Genomic DNA, 21,349 nt, shown 5'->3' with positions numbered 1-21,349 from the left:
AGTGTCTGTCTTTGTCAAGTAGCTGTCTATTAGCCGCTTACTCTACAGCAGTAAACGGCACTTCAAAATAAAAGCTCTGTGCCAGATAGTCACTGCACTTCAAAATGAAGTGTATTTTTTATAAACTTGACACATTTGCAAGTCGCTTGTGGTCCATTTAGAATGGACCTGCGACCCACTTTTGGACCCCAAACCACCAGTTGTGAACCACTGGCATAAGCTAGATGTTTATTTCACAACAATGTCTCCTTTTCTCTTTCTTCAAAGGAACAAAAGATACAAAATATAAATTAGTATTAGCTCTGTGATGTAGCTAGCTCCCTCCAACTCCTTGTGCTAACCGATACTAAAATGTCACGAGCTAACTCTGCAGTGAACAGACAGAGAAATCTTACTTTGAGCTCTGATTTACCTGAATTTACTGTACTGTGTGTGAGCGTATGTGTGAGCAGGAAACAACATAAAGATGTGTTTAAGGCCCACCTGAAGCATATGGCGGCTAGCCTCTCTATCTCCGTCTCCATGTGTTCCTGTAGCTCTCCGGGCCTGAGCAGCACCTGGCAGATGGGACAGATTGGAGCCTGGCTGTCATACAGGGACATCTTCTTTTTACCTGGAGACAAGATGGGAAGACAAAGGGAGAAACATCAGTATATGTATAAGACAAACGAGAGCCAAGCAACCAAACAATTCTTGTCGTTAGATACATTGCATTCAGATTGTGTCTGGCATCAGACTATGTCTTTAAAATTAATCTCAAGTGACCAATAATGATCAGATTTCACATTTTATCTGTTTTATCTGTTGGGAACTGCCACTAGTGCCACACAAATACACTGAAAAAAATATTTTTCTCATGTTTTCTCGTGATTTACTGCACCACACACACATTCTTCAAAGTTGACCAAAGAGTCCTTCAATTTACCAAGGACACTCAAGGGAACTTTAGCATTGTGTACAGGCTTGAGCTGTGGTTTCACTCTCTAAAGTCACACACATTAAGTACCTGTGCATTATAATTCTGCTTCTTACACAGACAAAAGGCAGAATAGAGTGCTGCACAGTCTCCACTGTGTCCTCTCAGGTCAAAGCAGATTTAAAGAAGTGTCAGCCATGGATGAGATAATGCTGTATAGAGTCTGCCAACACTACCTCACTTCATTGTCCTTGATCAGCAGGGCACAGGGTGGGGCCCACCTGTATGTGCGTCTGTGTTAGTGCACGTTTCATTGTGTTCCTTCGAAAAGTGCGCACTTTGCTTTTTTTCATGTTGTAATCTTTGTGCCTCTGTGTTTGTGTGTGTGTGTGTGTGTGTGTGTGTGTGTGTGTGTGTGTAAGTATAGTAATATACATCCTACTTTCTAGAGAGAGTTTATCTTTGAGTCTGTCTGAATTGGATAAAAATAACATCTATTGAAAGTGTCTCAGGGTTTAAAGTCAGAGGACACTTCCTGATTTCCTGTATTTAGCCAATCAAACAAGCTTTTTTTAGTTCGGGAACAATAGGCTCCGCCTCAGCCAGGATATCCCGTTTAGACTGCTTGTCACCAAGGCAACGAGAGGACCAGGTGGGGGGACTCCCTATCTGTCTTGTCTTCAGTGTGTCTCGCACTCTCACTGACAAACACACACACAAACATGCACGCACACGCACGCACGCACGTACACACACACACACACACACACACACACACACAAATACGTATACATGCCCATGCAGCCCTCTGGGGACACGTATCCTTGCTCACATATTGGTCTGTCAGAACAGTTTCCTGCAAGAGAACTCATCAAGGGACAACTAGTGGGTAACACACACACCTCGACATATGATGCCACACACACACAGGGGATGGTCCCCTCCCTCCCTTTCTCAGAGCGTGTGTGTGCATACCGGCCTCCCATTCTCCTGCTCCGCTACTTAACAGAGCCACAGCACTGGACACGTTAAGTGACTTTGAAAAATAGGTAATCGATTACTCTCTCTATCTCTCTCACTGCCACTCTTTCTCTACCTCTTTTTCTCCACACCTATCCCTCCTTGCACTCTCTCTCTCTCTCTCTCTCTCTCTCTCTCTCTCCAGCCTTATCCATTTCTAATTTTCTGGTCCCTACCATCCATTTATTTGTTTCATTTCTTTCTTCTCCTCTCTTCTACTGCTCATCTCCTCTTGTTCGCCTCCCTGTTTCAACTCTCAGCTCTCTCTCCTCTTTTTATGTAGCTCATCTCCCTTCTTTCCTTCTCTTCTTCTCTGCCTTATTGTCTCCCCCACCACGCTCCTTTCAGTATATTTCCCTTTCTCTCCTTGTTTCTCCATCTCTCTTTCTCTACCCCCCTCCCATCTCCCCTTTATTGCTTTGACAAGATAATTTGAGTCATGCTGAAGCCGTCGCCATCCGCCACAGCAAACAAAGAAAGATCCAATCCCTGTCTGCAGCTGATGGGGTTCTTTTTATTCTGCAGACAAACACACACCTGGAGGACATGGATGCACATACACACGCACACAAACATATGTCTGCACTTGATTATTTTAGGCTTTTGTAATGTCAAACACTACTTTGTTTCTTTTTTCAAGTAAATGCTCATTTCACACAGTGTGAGTTTACTTTTTTAGCATTTCAATGTGCAGTGATTTTCCTTTGAATTGTGGAATTTTCTGTATGGATGTGACTTTTGTTTGTATTATTTAAAAAAGTGATGAAAAGGAGATGTAGATGCATGGGTGTGACAAGAGAATGTCAACAATCAACAACAGGGAAGACTAAAGTGGAGGAGTTTTGTGCTGTGTGAATTGATTTGAATCAATTTGAATTCAGCTGCCTGACAATAGGGTCAGGACCAAGCTGTTAACTTCAAACACACGCTACACACACTCAAATTTAACTCATTCTGATGTGATGGAACAAGTGGAAATTCAACGGGCGGTCATGTGAAAGAACAGAATACAACTTTACTGTCCGCCAGAGTGAGAAATTGTCTTTAGCTTGCCAAAGCAGCACAAAAACACATAAAACATAGAACTAAATATGGTGACAAAGCCCTGTCAAACTATGAAACACAGTACGTTAGTAAAAATATAAATAGGGTCCTCTGCTAGAACAATTTAAGGGTCAAACACTATATTTCCTGCATTCTGGTGTTTTTTTTTGTGCTCCAATCTATGGTGGAAATGTCTTTATTTTTGTCAGAATAATTTTTTTTTATTGGAGGAAAGGGGGGGGGTCAGAATAGGTTTCGTTTCAACATTGGGTGGGACACATATGAAACTGGGTCCTCCTGAGGCGTCCTCTGCCAGAAACTTTTGAGCAACAAACACTTGATTTCCTGCATTCTGGTAGTTTTGTATGCACCAATTTGTGCCTTTTCTGCAACAATTTATGGTGAAAATGTCTTTAATTTTGTCAATATAAAAGTCTTCTGCTATGTCCACATTTTTAATGGGGGGGACAAATGCAAGATCAAAATTTTGAGAGAATGCTTTTCCTGCTACCCAAAATCTACGCCTATAGCTGTCACTGTCTCTCACCCTTTTTTGTCACTTTCACCCCTTGTGTTTCTTCCTTTCTCCCTCTATGTCTCATCTCTCAGTACAAAGATCCCTGAGGAAAGTGAGTGACGGAGAGAGGCAAACGGACAGATAAATCTAGGGGAGAAGAAAAAGAAAAGAAGAGGAGAAAGGGGGGAGAAGGGTGTGTGTGTGAGGGGGGTGTTGATGTGATGTGATGTCGCACACCAGGCTTGTCAGCGCCTTAAAGATGATTAATGTCGGGGCAACACACACACCTCCGCGCTTCCCACATGTCCTGCTTTGGACCTCACAGCTCAAACACACACACACACACACACACACACACACAAACACCCTGCGGCGCAACATGGGTGCGTTTAATCTTGGATAGCAGAGGGAAGGTATCAGAGTCAGAGGAAGGAGAGGAGGGGTGATGAGGAAGAAGGAGAGGAGAGGGCCGGACAATAACAAGGAAATAGGCCTGACAGGACTTTTTAGTGTCGAGATTCTTCAGTGAAATGCCGGCTGGCGGAGTGAACAGGGGATGGATGGATGCATGGATGGAGGAGAGAAAAGAGGAGGTGTGCATCTCTCTGACAGCCATGATGGAGTGTTGGCTTGATCCCCCCCTAATGTGCCAAGATGGATCGTCTCATCTCTCTTTCCCTCTGACTTTCTTTCCCTCCTTTTTCCCACTCTCGATTCCTCTGTCTGTCCTTCTACTTCACGTTATTCCTCACTCCCTCTATTCTCATTTAACTGATTTCACCCTTGTGTTCCTCTTTTTCTGTCTTTTTCTAACCTCTCCCCTTTCACCATCTTCTATCTTTTTCATCTCTGTCACTTGATCCACTTAATGGCTCTCACTGGTTTTTGTTCTTGTCACAAAACAATATGTCACCCGACTGGCAGGAAGCATATCCGCTGACTTTTTGTATCTTCTGTGTGATTTATTTACTCGCTGCTACAGTACTGACATGGACACTTTGGCTGGTCTAACTTAATCCAGAGAGTCCCTAATTCCTACTTTAGCTGTGCAACTTTGTCGGGGGAATGTATATGAGGAATTATAAAGTCACTGACACATCCTCTACTGTCAACACCAATCAGAAATATAGCGTAAGAACATTTATAGTATTTCAATAGGTTTTACAAGGGGGTAAAATGAGTCATTTTCTGTAGTGGACATCTGAAACACATCAGTTCAAGATCACCAAGTATTATGCTTATAAAAGCATGAAAGTATATTTTTAAGCTGTTAAAGAAAACCCGGGGTCTCCAGAATTAATCAGCTTGACTTGACTTCATAAACTAGATCAAAACAGCTTATAATCCCTAAAAATTAATAAAAAAAAACCCTAATATAACTCACCCATACTTAACATGAAGGAGTTATTTAATGAATAAAATAATGAGGCAACATACACACACTACAGGCAGGTAATTACAGACGGCAGATGGTGAGGCGGAGAGAGCTAGTTCATACGGAAGAGTGGAGAGCAAAGAGGAGGAATCCTCCTTTTCCCATCCCTTCTTTCTTTGTATTGTTTCACTTTTGCCCTTGCTTCCATCCCAATATTCTTCCTTTCTGCGTCCCTTCCTTTACATCCTTACTTTACTAGTGGTGTAGTCCGTGTGCCTTTCCTTTTTCCTTTCCTTTCCTTTCCTTTCCTTTCTCACTCCCTTGTTTTATTCTTCTCACATATTTTGTACTTTTTCCTTGTTGTATAGGCTTTCCTGCTCTTCCTTCCTTCCTTCTTTCCTTCCTTCCTTCCTTCCTTCTCTCTTCCTTCCTTCCTAATGTCTTTCTTTGTGCACCGATAACATTTAAAATATTCTAATTTAGGTGTCAGTGCTCTTTAGACAATAGCTGATGAAAAACAGCCAAATGTCAGTCATCATGAAGCAAGTTAAATCCCTTTTAACACTTGAAGCATCTTTTTTTTCACCTCTCCCTCCTCTGCTGCTCACACATACACACACACCTTGTCTCACTCTCTCTCATTCTGTCTCTCAGTGTCTCTCTCCCCTCTCCGGTGTTGCTTTGGTCCAGATGAAGTGGGGATCAATAGATGCTAGATAGCGCAGGCTCCCAGTCACAGACTACAATGAGCTGAGGTAAAAAGGCCACCTCCAGAGAGGACGGGGATTGTCAGCTCAATACTCGCTCTCAATGGGGCCAGAGATAAAAAACCATTTGGGGTGTCCTCATGGCTCAATGGGCTAAGAGGCAAACCATGTACTCACAACACTGTGGGTCCAAATCCCATTTAATGACCTGTATTGCGTGTCATCCCTTCGCTTTTATCTCGCCCATCATTCCTGCCTCTTGGGAAACAGGAGATTCTGTGTGGGACTGTTCCTAAAACCCAAAATTAAAATCCAGATATAATGAATAATGTGCAGCATTGTAAGGAACTCTTTGCCTCAAATTTGCCCTCTTTTAAAAGTAGTTCATTTACAAAGAAACTCAGAAATGTATGACTTGCCACGAACTTGACAATTTTTTCCCATCTTTTAAGTCAATTGCGAGGGATTGAATTCACTTGTAAATTATACACACAATCAGCTAATGAGCACTGAGCATGTAAACTGGATTTAAGCACAACAATAAGAGTCAGAAAAGAGGAGGGCAAGATTTATGAGTTGGCACATATTCAGCATGTTGGTGGGTGACACACACAAGCGCACACACTGCATGCACACTCGCAAAACACACAAGCACATTTCCCAAATGGAATTACAAAGTGTCTACATGTACAGGCTGTTTTTCTGTCCTTGAACAACTGTCTTCTCCTTGTGTGTGCATACACACACTTTCAATCCCCCTCCTTGTTGTTCCCCTAAATGAGTTTTCTGACATGCATCAAGTGTTTATGCCCGCTACCCCTCTTTTCTCCTCTTTCCCACCCCCTCCTTTTCCCCCTCCCCTCGCCACTCGTCCGGCCGGTTAGCTATAACACCCGCCAACATCGGTAAACAAGGAAATCTCTCAGCCGCGGCCCGGCGTGTAACCGCATTACTGCGCCCGATAACCTCTTCAAATAATGTGCGATAAGGGGAATTTGATTTGATTCACGGAAAGGGAAAGAGGGGCCACTTCTGCTCCCCCCCAATCTCTTCCTTTTTCTTTCCTTTATTTCTTTCTTTCTCCTCCTTTCCCTTTCCTCTTTCCCTTCACCCAACCATCATCTCTTCTTCTTTCCACTTAGCCTGAGGGGTCCAGGCCTCTTCCTCCCGCCTCATCCCCCCCTTTATTCTCCCCTTCTCCAGAATGACACCGCCTCGCATCCACAATCAAATAAATCCCACTGAGGTGTCAGCCTTCATTTCGACTCTCCCCTCTCTTCTACCCGACCAACGCAAGGTGAGGTGAGAGGCCCCCGTAAAGCCATCATCTCCATAATGGCAAATATGAGCCCTAAAGCCCAAAACCAGGGGCCGCATTAACACAAATGGGACTAGCAAGGTGTGTGTGTGTGTATGTGTGTGTGTGTGTGTGTGTGTGTGTGTGTGTGTGTGTGTGCGTGCATCTCCCAGTGAGGTGATATGTTTTTTTCTTAAGTGAGCTGTGATTTAAGCAGGCTAGACACTAGGCTGATCACTAGCTCTGTGTCTGTGCAAAATAGATGAGGCTGTGCGGCTCATTCAGAGGACATTTGATGAAATGGAACGGGGGTCAACTTCAGTTTGCCACCCAGGCTGCGTCGCGCTTCTCCGTGCACGTGTGTGTTTCCTGTGTCTGTCTGACTGTGTATGTGTGTGTGTGTGTGTGTTTGTACGTTCTCACTCCCTGACAATGATGCATGGCGCTTTTAAATAGCACTCCTCCACGCCCTGCTCAAAACTCATCACCAGGCTCTTTCACTATCCCTCCTTCCCCTCCCCTCGCTCCCTGGGGTTGTCACTTTTAGAAAAGCAAATGAAATGTCGGCGCGGTGGAGAGGAGGGATGAAGAGATGGCCGGATAGAGGGGTAGAGAGGGGAAAGGTGTGTGTGTATGTGGTAGCAGTGTGGATGTGTCTGCTGTCTAGTTAAGTCAAGGGACCATTTCTGTGTGTAAACATATGCATGTTGCACTGTGAGGAAGAGTGAAATGTAAATCGGAAGATGCTTGGACAGGACATTTTGGCAACATGGGAACACTGTGACTGTTAGTATATGTAAAATATTCTTCCATGCTGTCATAGAAAAAATGTTTAGGGCCAGTGGAAAGCAATATCAAGGCCTCTTTTCTCTTAAATAGAAACTAAAAATATAAAGAAATGTGTATAAAATTTGGTTAATTTGAGAAAACAAAAAGGAAACACAGATATTAACAAGCCATAAATCATATGCTGCCTAGTTTTAAACACTGACAAATGGTCATCTGATGATCCTTGTGTGTGTGTGTGTGTGTGTGTGTGTGTTTTCCTCCTGGGACCCTGCTGCACGTGTGTGTGCGTGTATTTGAAAGACAGTGGAATGATGCTAGCGAGGTTATCTCCAACTACTGACAGCTGTTTATTTAATCAATCACCTTGTCAGTGTGTGTGTGTGTGTGTGTGTGCGTGTGTGTGTGTGTGTGTTAAGAAGTAAATTAATGGAGCATTAACCAAGCACTGACCCACAGAGCAGAGGCACAGCTAGCCGCTACGGGCTAAATCTCAATTCAAGACCCGTATCATTTTCAAACACATAAGCACACTTCAAGCCATACTTCGCCTGTCAATCCTCTGCAGGAAACAGACCAAATTTATTAGATAAAAGCCAGCTAAAGTGTCTGAATGCTGCCTACAGAGAGTAACCTGCTGAATAAGTTTATGTATTACAAAGGGAATTCAAACATGAGAATATATTCATAGTAAAACATTAAAGGGTGGATAACCTGTACAATGTGCTGCAGTTGTTATTTAGAAGAATGCAAATGACTGTAAAGAGAAAACCAAATTGAGGATTTCTAGAAGGATAACTTGATATAGTTAACTTAACATAATCTGCTTAATCACTTCAAAATCTATTTAATTAATAATTATTAAATGACTTTGAAATCCAGTACATTGTGCATTGTACATCAATAAAGGCAGACAAATTGAAATACTCATTACCTCTATGGTTATACTTGTTTGGTATGATTTTTGAGAGTGAAAATGACTTTGAATTTTTCATTTTTTTTCTCTATTTTGACGGTTATTGTTATAAATTGAACGCCTTGTTGGAGCACTTTTAATTCCTGTCTATATCCTTTTTGCTGGTGTTTAATACTTGACACAATAAAAGAAAAGGAGGTTTTTGGCTTGTACTAACCTATTGCCTCTCTCTTCTTGTCTCTCTGCTGACTGTCTCTATTTCACTTCTCCTTCCTCAGCTGTGAGGAGGAGGAGGGATACCTGAAGGAGAGGTGTGGGCGTGAGGCCTGTCGGCACTCATTTCCATCCCAAAGGGGCCTCTCGTCACTCGACGGGAACGTGCCGTGTCAGTGGGCGAACAGGGCCATCAGCAAGTTTGAAACAGACACCCTGACTCAGCCCTAATCGCGACGTATACACAGACACACACACACACACACACACACACACTCACACACACACAACTTGTTTGGGAGCTAGGCTTCTTTGGTACTGTGTTTGAACTGACACTGAAATTTCTATTGAAAGGATTAACATGACATCAAAGCGAAACAATTTTGTGGCGTAAGTATGAATGTTATTGCGTCTTTTGCCCTCTTTAACAGTTGATTTTTTATCGGACTAGATTAACTAGTGCAACGGCCCACTTTGAACTGAACTATTCAGAGACAAGCACCTACAGAAGTAAGGCTGCCCTTCACATTACCTCTCTATTAGTTATCTCTCTTCATCCCTCTCATCTATCCTCCTTCTTCCCTTCATTCTGTCTCCTTTTATCTTTCCTTTTCCCCTCTCCTCTGATTCCACTCTCCTCCATCCTCTCTCTATCCCTCACTCCCTCTCATTATCTCTCTCCCTGCTGCTTTCATATGGTCTAGCAGCTGAATTAATTACCAAAGCCAATTAACGCTAGATTGGCTGATGTTTTAACTAATTAGCTTTAATGAGGGTGCCATGGCTGCCTGCACTGTGTTAATTGAATCCTAACAGCGGAGGAGGGAGCCCGTGGAGGCGAAATGAGAGGGATGGATGGATAGATGGATGGATGGATAGAGGCATGTGCGCGCTTACGTACGCACACAAGCTGTTATTGATAATATTTAGAGCGCATCGCAGAAACACCCACCCTGTTATTGCTACTGGTTTATCATTAACATTACTGGCCTTTCCCACAAGACACCTTATGTATTCAACACACTGACACTCAAAAAAAGGAAAAAGTAAAGGGGATACTATAAAAAGCAATGTGATTATGTTTTGTCACTGTGTGCAGCCCCCCTCATTTGCTGGGTAAAAGCTAACTGGGTTTTCTTAATAGAACTCATATCCTCTTCATGGATCTCCTGGTTATATCTAGCTGTATTTGTTATTGCAAATCGTGCCCAGCAAAGAGGAGCAGCAGATTAAAATCTTAGATCAATGTCAATGCTGTCCTCCCAGTGCCAGATTACTTGCTGCGTACCTTCACTTCATTTTCACCTGCCTTGTGATAGAAGGATCATCAGGGATGAGATGTGAAATGTATGCATATCTGAAAGGTCCTATGGATAAAGCTAAGGTCTACATTATGTCATTCAGGAGGTGTGAATATTTTTATGCAGCACCATGTGTTCTGTAAGCTGCATCTCAGCCTTTGGTAAACTGAATATTTTCATTGTCCTTCACATACTTTGTATGTTTCATGACCGTAAACCACAGCAAATCCTTTGGATAATTTACTAAATGAAACAGCATCAAAGAGAACATAAACCATAACATAATTTAAGAAAAGTTCCAAAAACTGCCCAACAAAGCTTAATGCAGTAACTACATATTTGGTGAAAATTAAGTTAAGGGCAGAATCTGACTTTTTGATGTCAGTTCAACCGTGTATGAAAAAACCCACAACAAACAAAGCTAAAAACAAAACTGCACCAACACTCTGGCTGTGTAGTGACTCTGGGTTGTACTGCTGTGCATTACAGAGAGAGTCAACTGGACTGCTGAAATGAAAGAGCTAAATCAAGTAAAAGCTAGCTAGGGAGAAAGCTACAGCTAGCATAATTCATGGATGGATGTAGAGAACTGGATACACCTTTGGAGGTGGGCTCCAGTTCATTACTATAAAAGTTGCTCAGTGGCGCATGAAGCCAAAGAAACTCAAATTATGTGGTTTGAAATTAACTGAAAAAAATTGTGGGGCCCAGTGCAGTCGAGCAGCTAACTTCTGGTTTAGCTCTTGTCTAAGTTGAATCAGGATAAAAGTGATTTAATCTTGGTGTCTTACAGACTTTCAAAATGTTATCATGATCTAATTCCGATAGTAAAACAAATCATTTTGTGGGAGTTATGATGCTGAAATGAATCCAGTGATTTGCAGATGTCTTTTTTACAATATAAGTCTATGGGAAAAAGTATTTTGTGCAATCATATTAACGGTTAGCGTTAGAACAAAGAGGTCATGTTAGGGCTATTACTAGCCAATCACAGCACAGTGGGTTGGGACTTGCAAAGAAAAGTTTTGGGTTCCATAATAGGGTGCGCAAGCCTTAGCTTAAGATGAATATACTTAATATAACTTTTTGTGGCTTTAAATAAAAACAAACCTTTTGATGAACTGGTATTTTTGTAATTGAGTCAACTTAACTTCTAAAACCCGGATATGAGCTAACATTTTGCTACTCCAGGTTCCCTCATCTTGAAGTCAGTAGGTTTTTTGATTGGGTTTTTGGTTAAGCTAGATGCCTGAAATAAGGTATGTGGTTATCAAAAGCTTAAGAGACTTTAATGTTTTGTTCTGCAACATAAAATACATCAGTAAATACCCCACTTGGGAATTTTAAAGCTTTTTATGTCTTAAAACAAGAGGGTTGCTGACAAGTGGGTAAAAATTTGACCATGGGGTAGTTCATTTATAGCCTGAGATTACTTTTTTTTTTACTCTACTGATTGCATTTAGGCTTCAAAAATCATAAGAAAGTGTTCATTTGTGAAGATTATCTTGCTAAACAGAACGTGTAAGTGAATGTCTGTTTTCCACAGAGTGTATTTTCTGCAGTATTCTAAAATCCAGTGAAAATACCCATAGGCTTTATGACTTGGGAATCAGGGTGACTAACTTCCACGTCAGCCTACAGAAAAAACATCATCCCTGGAGCACTCTATAGATTAATTCAGTCATTATGGGGAATATAGTAAGAGCTAACCTAGTCCTGGTAAAATGAAACTAGCTAACTAACATTTAACAGGTGTGCGGTAAAAAGCCTTCAGTTTGTTATCGCTACCTTCAAATCTTCAACATATTAATAGCAGATGGACAGACAGACACTATATACATTCGATTATAAACTATGAACTTAAATATTCAAACAGCCCAAAATCTTTCAACACTTTATTTACTTTACACTTTATTAAAATAAATCTCTAGTGTTACTTTACAACAAGAATGAAACAGAAGATCAAATATAAAATTTCAATAAATCCTACCAATTCAAATTAAATGTGAATGACGATAAATCCACAATATGACTTTTAAGAGATATGGACCACACTAGACGAAGTTATGACATTATCCACGTCCTCCCGCTACATGTCTTCTCCCATCTTGCTGATCTAAAGACATGAACACGCAGCAGATTGTCTGAGGTGGCCATAAAAATCTGCATGGCCGTGTAAAAGGCTTAATGATTTTAAAGTTACAAGAGAAAAGAGCCTGCAGTTTGTCTCATCCATCAAGTCTAGCACCGGCGCCTTCGCCAAATGGCCCTGCCACCTAACCTGGCGCTTAGCAATGCAGTGCCAAATACACCCCTCCCTCTCTCTCTCTCTCTCTGTCTCTCTTACACATTTTGTCTTTGTCCCACTTAGACTGGATTATTTCTTCCCTTACTCTTTGTATCTCTTTCACCTTCCCTGTGTCACCTTCTATTTTTCATCAGTTTTTCCTCGCCTCTTGCAGTCGTTTTCTTTCTAAGCAGCCACAGCGGATGAAGGTGAGGTGAGGTGCTGTTTGTGAGGGGATTTTTCAACTTTAAATCTGCATTTGCAATGTTTACCTTTGATGTCTCAAAATTGTTCAACACAGAAACACCAGAGACTAATCAATAATCTAAAGGGGTATTTAGTGAAAGTCCCTTGATATTCATTTTCTGATTAAAAAACAACAACAACAACAAAGCAATATCTCAAAACTCTTTTCCTTTACTTTCAGATTTGCAGTGAAACACATCATAGCCGCTGAATTGGTTCAAAATGGTTAATCCAAGTAATCAAATGTATCGAAATCCACTGACAGAACGATCTTTCCCTCCATGAATCCAACACTTCCACTGCGCTCAATATCACAAGAAATCAAGCTGAGCTCTTTACAGCCATTGCAAGATTGTGAGCGAGTGTATTATATCATCTTAAAGCCCCTTGTAGACCCTTGGGCACCTCCTTAACCACTTCCCCCTGCAGCACCCCCTCACACCTTGCAATAAGGTTCCTCTTACACATGTTAACCCTTTGACCTGTTGTTGCAAACTGTAATCAATAGCACAACTCCCTGTTTCTCTTACACACTCAGATATCAATGCATATGTTCAAGGTTAGATAGACGGAGCAAATAAAGGACAAAGACGCAAAAAGATGAGATAAATGAATGAAACTATTACTGTGGTTTCATATCATGTTACTGTCTTTTTCTCTGCCGGTCACATGCTCCAAGCTTCAGGGCTGAGGTTCCCTCATGAGGTTAACACACAAATCAAATCCATGTTAACACCCTTAGATACACACACTTACACACACATATATCCCTCAAGAGATGTGGTCATGTTGAGGAGAGGAGCGGGATTTTCATGTTCCTGTCAAACATGCACAACCTTTCACACGTTTTCTGTTTTCCCTCTCTATGCGCTAACTTTTCTCTCTAACCAAAGGATGAATGGACTGATTGAGAGACTGACTGTGACCTTCTGCAATTCTCCTGCTGTTCATCCCACCCTTTTAGAATTTTCATATCTCTTTAAAATAGCAAGAACAGGCCTCCCTACATCGGAATTATATTGCACACTGCAGAAATGCCCAATCTGAACATCATATTTCAGCCTAAGAATCATTGCAATACAAGTGACAAAGTAGTAGTGAAAATGTAAGAATTTGAAAAGAAATTAATTCTATGTGTAACTGCACATTTTTCAATTAAATAACTTTCTGACATCACAAATTAAAAAATTCTTCACTTATAAAAGCTACTTAACAAGGATAGAATTGTATGTTTTCTACTTCATCCTTTACAGAAATATATGTTTAGCATTTTCTTCTTTTTCATTTTAAAAATGCATATGAAAAAAATTACTGCAATATCGAACATTAGAACATTTGGATTTATGGTTTCTATTAGTGCCACTGATGTCATTCAGACACAATAAACACACAGATATACAGCCGAGGTGACAACAATAGCCAAATGTAAATCAGATAAATAGATGAAATTGAACAGTCATTCAAACAGCCCCATTCAACTCTGAAGCCCCATGAGGCCTTCGTACAGCAGATGCTATTGTAGGTGAGTGTGTGTTTGCGTGAGTGTGTGTTGGCTTGTCAGCGATTGAGAAGAACCTATTTCCTCTCGCTGAATCCCCGGCTCTAAATGATGGATTGATATCTCTCTCGCTGTGGATTATATGTGAATATGTGTGTGTGTGTGTGCGCGTGTGTGTGTGTGTCACTCGCCCTCTCAGCCTCTTGCTGCCTCTCCTCTCAGGCCCTTATCAGCTCTTGTCACAAACAGAGGATAGGGGATAATCCCTCATACAAGGGGAGCAGTCTGGCCTTCCATCCATCTAGCTGTCTGTCTAGCTGTCTGCTATATTACCCCTCTCACAGGAGTGTCACCAGAATAGAAATCAAACGGACACAAAGCAAACTTCCTGCATCTTGGTCATCTCTTCTGGCATGACTTAAATAGTAAGTTTGATGCGGACCGTTTTTTTTAAGAGTTTCGTCTGATGTACAAAGTTTGTGATTGTAACAAAGTTTGTTCAAGTGTGTCATTATTTGCAGTGACAATAAACATTTAAGTTGAGAGTTTATTGATGGGAATTGTGTGTTTTCTTTGGGTGTCAGTTGTCCTTAAAAAAGGACCACAGGTCTCTTTGGAAAATCACTGCAACCCAGATAATTAAAACGTTCCCAAGTTCCTGGTCAGGCCTACGCCTTGGGGTGCTGTGTTGTGGTTTGGGCTCTTGCCACGTCCTCATGACAGTGGGTGCTGCGGGTCACCCTGAGTTCCAAGAATCGGAGTGTTCCCTGGCACAACGCTGGAGCAGACTACAAGGGTGTGCTTGTGAAAACACGACTTTCACAACATTTCATAATGTCACAGAGAGTCGTTTATACACCACTCACATAATATAATTTATATGAGCACTTTTGTTCTAAAATGAGATTTAAGAGACCAGTAAAAATAAAAATAAAATGAGATGAAAACATTAGGACAAATTGTTACCCACACTGAATTGTACCACTTGAGAACAGACCCATTCCAGATGGAAAAATCATGTTGTCTTTATTATTTTTGGTTTAGCCTAAAATACATGAATACTCTATAGCCACATGACATTCTTTGTAATGCCTCTCCCTCTACTTGTCTGTCTGCCTGCCTGTCTGTCTCTCATTCCTCTGTATAGTAACACAAGCTAGAAATGGGAAAAAAATGTGGAAAAAATAGATCTAGGTGCTAAGACTTAACAGCAGATCGAAGATGACTATCTGTTGGAGTGGGGTATTGCACAGGTCACACCTGAGGCTACTGTGTGTATGAGTGTGTGTGTGGGTTTGTGCATCCGCAACAATCAGATACAGCAGTGGGATTGCATCACACAGTTGCAAGTTGACATCATTGTGATGTTTATGAATCTGCTATCTCTCTCCTCTCCAGGCCGACCATCTCTTCCTCTATCCCTCCCTTCTCATTTTCTTTCCTTCACTTCCACCTTCTGTCTCTCCCTCTCAGCTCTGCCTGGTGATATCACATTGTCCAATAGAGGGGGATGTTTCTCTGCACTTTGCTCTACATGTCCATCATTTAGCCCACAGCTTTTAAAATTCTATTCTCTTTAAATTCTTAAAAAAAAAGTGCAAAGTTGAGTCGAATATATGGCTTAAATTAATATTTTTTCCCATAAACATTTTCACTTGTTTGAGGATTAGTTTTACATTTTGATCCAGTAATGTCAAGAAAATAACACATACTGGTAATTAAATTTTAAAAAATCTAATGTAACTCAGCAGAAAGCAAATGCTGTTTATCATTCTAAATTATATAAACTTAACTTTTTCTTATTTATTTATTCAGCTAGTTATTTACTTTCTGTCTCTGTCTCTCTCTCTTCATTTTGTTGCTCTCCAGTGAAAACCATGTATTTCCACCTTTGGAATTTTTTAAACAACATGAAGGATTATGTCTTGGGTTGGCTGGGAAAACAAACAAACACACAAACAAACACTTAAAAAACTGAAGATGAAGCTGTTTTTCTTAGCTCATAAAAATTTGCTTTGGAGATACATGGTTTTCACTGGACAGCTCTCTTACTCTCAGGTACTCTCAGATATTGTACAGAGACAGCTTGGAGGCTTTCAACTAACTCACACACACACACACACACACACACACACACACACACACACACAGGGTTGAAGGGACAGGTCTGCAGCTCAGATCAATAGAAAATTAAAGAGACTGAAATGGTTTCTGCTCACACATTAACCCTTCGTCTCTTTTCCCTTCCTTCTCTTCTCTTTTCCATCTCTCCCATCATGCCCTCCCTTCCCTCTTTCTCTCTGTGTCTCTCGCCCTCCCCTAATAGCTGGTGCCACTGACGACAACAGTGTTTCGAACAACTTGAGTATAGGTTTTAGTGACAGAGAGAGAAGAGATGTGTTTTTTTGAGTTTGAGCTTTAAAAAACGTCGAGAGAAGAGAGGGTGAGATGGTCGGATGAAGGGACGGGTGCAAGGATGGGGGCAGTAATAGCACAGAGGCGACAGGGGCTTTGGATGCTCTCTCTCTGGACACACACACACATATATACACACACACCGTCTGGGGACTCAAATCTCAGAGCAATTTTCAGGCCGGGTGATTGGCAGCTTGATGCGTATTCTTCCCCTACAAGACTGGCTGATAACTCCAGCTATCCCATTCCATGCCACCATCCTCCCTCTCTTTTCTCCCACTCACACCATCTTTTTTTTTTTTTTTTTTTGCTACTGTGACTCTCTCAACAGCCCTGTGCCCAGACCCCCTCCCACTCCCCTCTCTCATCCCTCTTTCCATCCTTCTTTCCCCCCTCTGTCTCTCTCTCTCTCTCTCTCTCTCTGGGCCTGTTGTGGGGCTATTACAATGACAGAGGCGATAAGGGACATTTATCACATGTGCGGCGGGGTGAGCGAGAGAAAGCCCTCAACAGGTCTACGGGGAGGAACACACACACACGCACACACACAAATGTCCAGACACACATACATGTTCTGCATTAAGACATACAGAAATGTACGCACACTGCATGCACGCAAATGTGCAAGCACCCATGCACATAAACACAGACGGATAAGTAAACAGTCAGAGGCTGCATATGCTAGCACACAATGGCATAAACTCACACACACATACACACACACACACACACACACACACACACACAGAGTGAACCGGTGAATCATCCTCCTTTTCCCCATTTTGTATTTTGCAGTTGACTGAGGCCAATTCCCCATAATTCAATACAGTTGAAAAATGAAACCCCGGTAAATCGCTACAGCGATTTTACAGATCCCCGCTTATCCTCATAATTCATTATTTCCAAACTGTAACAACATTACATTTCATTTGTAATGCTCCGCCTGCCTCAGCCATTTGCCAATTGTTATATCTTATTGTTTTCCCTCTCCAAGGGGGAGAAAAGTGAGTTATTGGGGGAGAAATGGCGGCTGGCTGGGTGGCTGGGTGGCGGGTTGACTGTCTCTGTATCTGCCCCGTCTTCCTCTCCATCTGTCTGTCTGACTGTCTCACTAACTAACTGGCTGTATAGTGAGAACGCACAGTCCATGCCATGCTGAACGAAGTCACAGGAGAACAGTATAAGTTGTTGTTTTCATTGTGGATAAGTGATAATGAGCCTATTGTTTGGAGCCTTACAGACACACTCACACAAGTACGCAGACTGACTGGACTATTGTTTTTCAGCACCGTGGTACAGTCAGATCCACAGCTGGATCGGTGCAGGGCAGAGACTGGGACAAGGATGGGGTGAGGATGAGGTGGAGATAAGGAGCTAGAGGAGACGAAGTATGGAATGTAAACTCTTTATTTGCAAAGTAATTATCAAGCAAAGTCAGTGGAGTAAAATGTGTACACTTGTGTCTGAAAAGTAGAGGAGTCACTGATGACAGTGACATGATACATTTTTTCTAGACTCTCAACTTTTCTTATTTTACATCCTGCTGTCACTCACACTGTTTTGTAACATGTAACTGCTTCTGTTATATAATGGCTGCTGATACTGTTGGGCTTCTTACTGTAGCACTTGGATTTAGATGGAGGGATTGTGTGCCAAATATGATACATTAAACTATAAACTAATAATAGCTGAACACAGATCCATCTTTGGAATTGCCCATTTTCCAATCTTAGAATAAAAGAGAAAGACCATGATGCAACTTAACATCTATAAAATGCAATAATTTAACAGTTATGCACAGCGAGCTCACTTTGTATCTTTTTATCGAGCTATCTAACTCATAGCAGTTAAAAAAAAAAAACTACTGCAATTTAAAACATTATACTGTAACCCATAAGCTTTTGTCAATACTGCAGAGAAATATCCTTTCACACCAGGTAGTGTGAGATGCTGGAGAAGGGCGTTTTGCAATATTTACAGCTTCAAAAAGAGATTCTTCAAATAGGAAAAAAATCATCTAGATCAAATACTGGAATCGCCATTAATCTGAGAGCTAAAAACATGCTTTGATGTCTCTTTCTCTCTCTCACACACACATACATACACACACACATGCAGGGACACCATTCCTCCTGCAATCTCCCATTTATCACAGCTGTAGCCACTCTCCAGCCCTGCCCATGTTACTGTACCCTGTCACACTGCTGGCTAAACAAACTGCTCCTTGATGTATGAGGGCCTACACCGGCCATAAACTTATTCACTTTTAACTAGCATGCTACCGGCTTGGCACGGCCAGACATCACCTTTACTGTGTGTGTGTTTGTGTCTGTGTATGTGTGTGTGTGTGCATGGCGTATGAAAACTGCCTGTGAGAAATTAACCCCCTGGGTACTGCTTCATAACTCACTCCTCTCTTTCTTTCCTCTTTCCTTCTCCTCCCTCCCTCCCTATCCATCTATCTTTATCCCACAGCCCAGGCATTAGTCCTTTATCTATTACCCATTAGAGTGTGTATGTGTCTTTGACAATAGAGGAAATGGCTTGGTAGTAGAAGAAGAAGGAGGAGAAGAAGAAGAAGAATAGCAGGTCTTATATGTCTTGCTGGACAACAAGCAGTTTCCTGTTAGTGAATGAATAGTGAGGGAAAGTGTGGACATCATTCTTAATGGTCTCTTCTCTTCTCTTCTCTTCTCTTCTCTTCTCTTCTCTTGTTTTTCCTCTCTTTTAATTGAGTACATCCAGATAAGACAAGAGAGTGTAAAACCATAACCAACATCAGGTTTATGGTTGAGCTTGCGATGTTGACACTCGTCTATCTCCCTGTTCTCCCATGATGCTTTGCCGTTTTATTGACTATATGTATTTATTGTCTCCAGTCAGTCTGGAGTCTATCGGATGACGCGCTAATACGGCAGAACGCGATTAACGATTAATTGATAGCTGCACTGTTATCAATAGCCCTTGCCTCCTCCCGAATTAATGCACAACACATCTACACACATGGCAGGTAGACGTGCACACGTACTGGTGCAAACACGCAAACAAGCACAAATTAAAGTGCATACACACATCTCCCCCACTGACATGCACGCACCACATCAAGCAGCACCACCTATGCACACAGCTAGTAAAGGTTAATTACGTAGATTTTTCCACCGATTTATGACTGCAGTTTGTTGGAACTGCATGGGCCCTGTTCTTATCAAGCAATAAATTCATTAGTGGCTAACACACCTCGCTGGGGCAGCTCATTTGGTTCTGACAAACAAGATTAGAGGACAGAGGGGGCAAGAGGGGTGGATCTGGACAGAGAGCTGTGAGATCATAGGCCATGGATGTAGACATGCAGGAAGACACTACTACTGTTACAGAGGAAACGGTCTCTTCAGGAGTGCTATAAATGGTGGGGAAGGGGGGTGAGTTCATTCTGATAACAGCTGATGTACATTGAGTTAGCACCACACAATGATGTGAACAATGTTGCTGACTTTTGTCATACATATGTTTTGCACATGGGCTTAGAGGGCTGGGATATATGTGTGTGCTTGGAATGTTAGCGATTAGTGTTGGCGTTTTGCGTTTACCATTAGCAATTTGAGCTAAGTACTAGCAATTAGCATTAGTGAATAGCACTCACAAAATTGTTAACGTGTTAACAGTTAGCATTAAAGGTCATTCATGCTGCATTTCCACTGCATGGTACGGCACAGCTCTACGTAACTCAGCTCACTCTTTTTTAGTTTTCCATGAGCAAAAGTTGTGAATAGCACCTGGTACCTGACACTTCTTTTTTTGTCAGGGTTCGAAGCAAGTTGAGCTGATACTTGAAGGCGGACTTCATGTACTGCAGACCACTGATTGTTTGAGGGACTGGTCACTAGCATGACATGGGACATCCCATACAAATCCACCATTTTTAAACAGCCGAGCTACCATCAATAGCAAACACAACTCGACCCAGATTTTAAAAAAAGGCAACCTGCAAAACCACATTGTACATTACATACACTACAAAGTACAACTGACAAAGTGCAGACATTTCTCTGTTTGCCAATAAAAGGATTCATTGAGTGTCACATGTTGCGATGGCAATCAGCTGAGAATCCTGCCTACATTGAGGAGGTACCATCAAAAGTAGAAAACAAAATAAGTAAAGGGCCTGGTACCAAAAGTAAGCTGAGTGTAGTCGAGCCAGGTTGACACGTCCAGTGGAAAGGCAGCATGGGGGTCACTGAAGAGCAGTAAAAAATTTAGTTGAAGCAGACCAACCCCAGTAGTTTAAGCTTTTCAGTTTAAAAATAGTGTTTTGTGTATTTAGAGCGTGTAAAAATTGATAATATTGTCAGAATAATAGACTGTATATGATGATGGATTACGCATTTTTACTTCCCCCCATTGTACAAAAATGAAACCAAAATATCTTGGATGTGGCCGCTGCCATCTTGCTCTGGTGACGCCATTTGCACAGTAGTGATCCCGCCCATATGACGGACCAATCGCAAGCAACAATTTGTACACACAGCTATTAATAATGACCTCAATCCCCCCTTTTTTTTAAACTAAAAAATAGTTGTAACCAAACTTACTGCTAACAGCAGCCAGCCACCAGGGGGTGATAGAGATGTTTTGGCTTCACTTGGGGAGCTGTAATATCGTCCATCTTTATACAGTCTATGGTTAGAACACAGACTGTTAGCTAGCAGAGCTAGCTGTACCTGTTAGCCTGCGCAGGGTAAGCTGATTGTCTTAGTAGTTTAGCTAGCCTCACAACCAGTAAATGCAGCTAAACGTGTAATGTGAGGTTTTCA

At 41.7% G+C, this 21,349-nt stretch overlaps 1 protein-coding gene across 3 annotated transcripts in view; it reads right to left on the bottom strand.

Annotated features, from left to right (window-relative positions):
* Positions 1 to 21,349, bottom strand: part of rnf220a (ring finger protein 220a) — a 192,481-nt gene that overhangs the window by 55,540 nt on the left and 115,592 nt on the right. For all 3 annotated transcript variants that reach the window (XM_049597834.1, XM_049597833.1, XM_049597832.1), the window contains one exon: positions 484 to 613. In XM_049597834.1, coding sequence (XP_049453791.1) covers positions 484 to 613 — 130 coding nt within the window. The remainder of the gene's footprint in view (positions 1 to 483; positions 614 to 21,349) is intronic.

Source organism: Epinephelus fuscoguttatus, linkage group LG15 (assembly GCF_011397635.1).
Source record: "Epinephelus fuscoguttatus linkage group LG15, E.fuscoguttatus.final_Chr_v1".
Lineage (NCBI taxonomy): Eukaryota > Metazoa > Chordata > Actinopteri > Perciformes > Serranidae > Epinephelus > Epinephelus fuscoguttatus.
The sequence above is the reverse complement of the archived record's forward strand: the minus strand, read 5'-3'. Positions and strand labels throughout refer to the sequence as shown.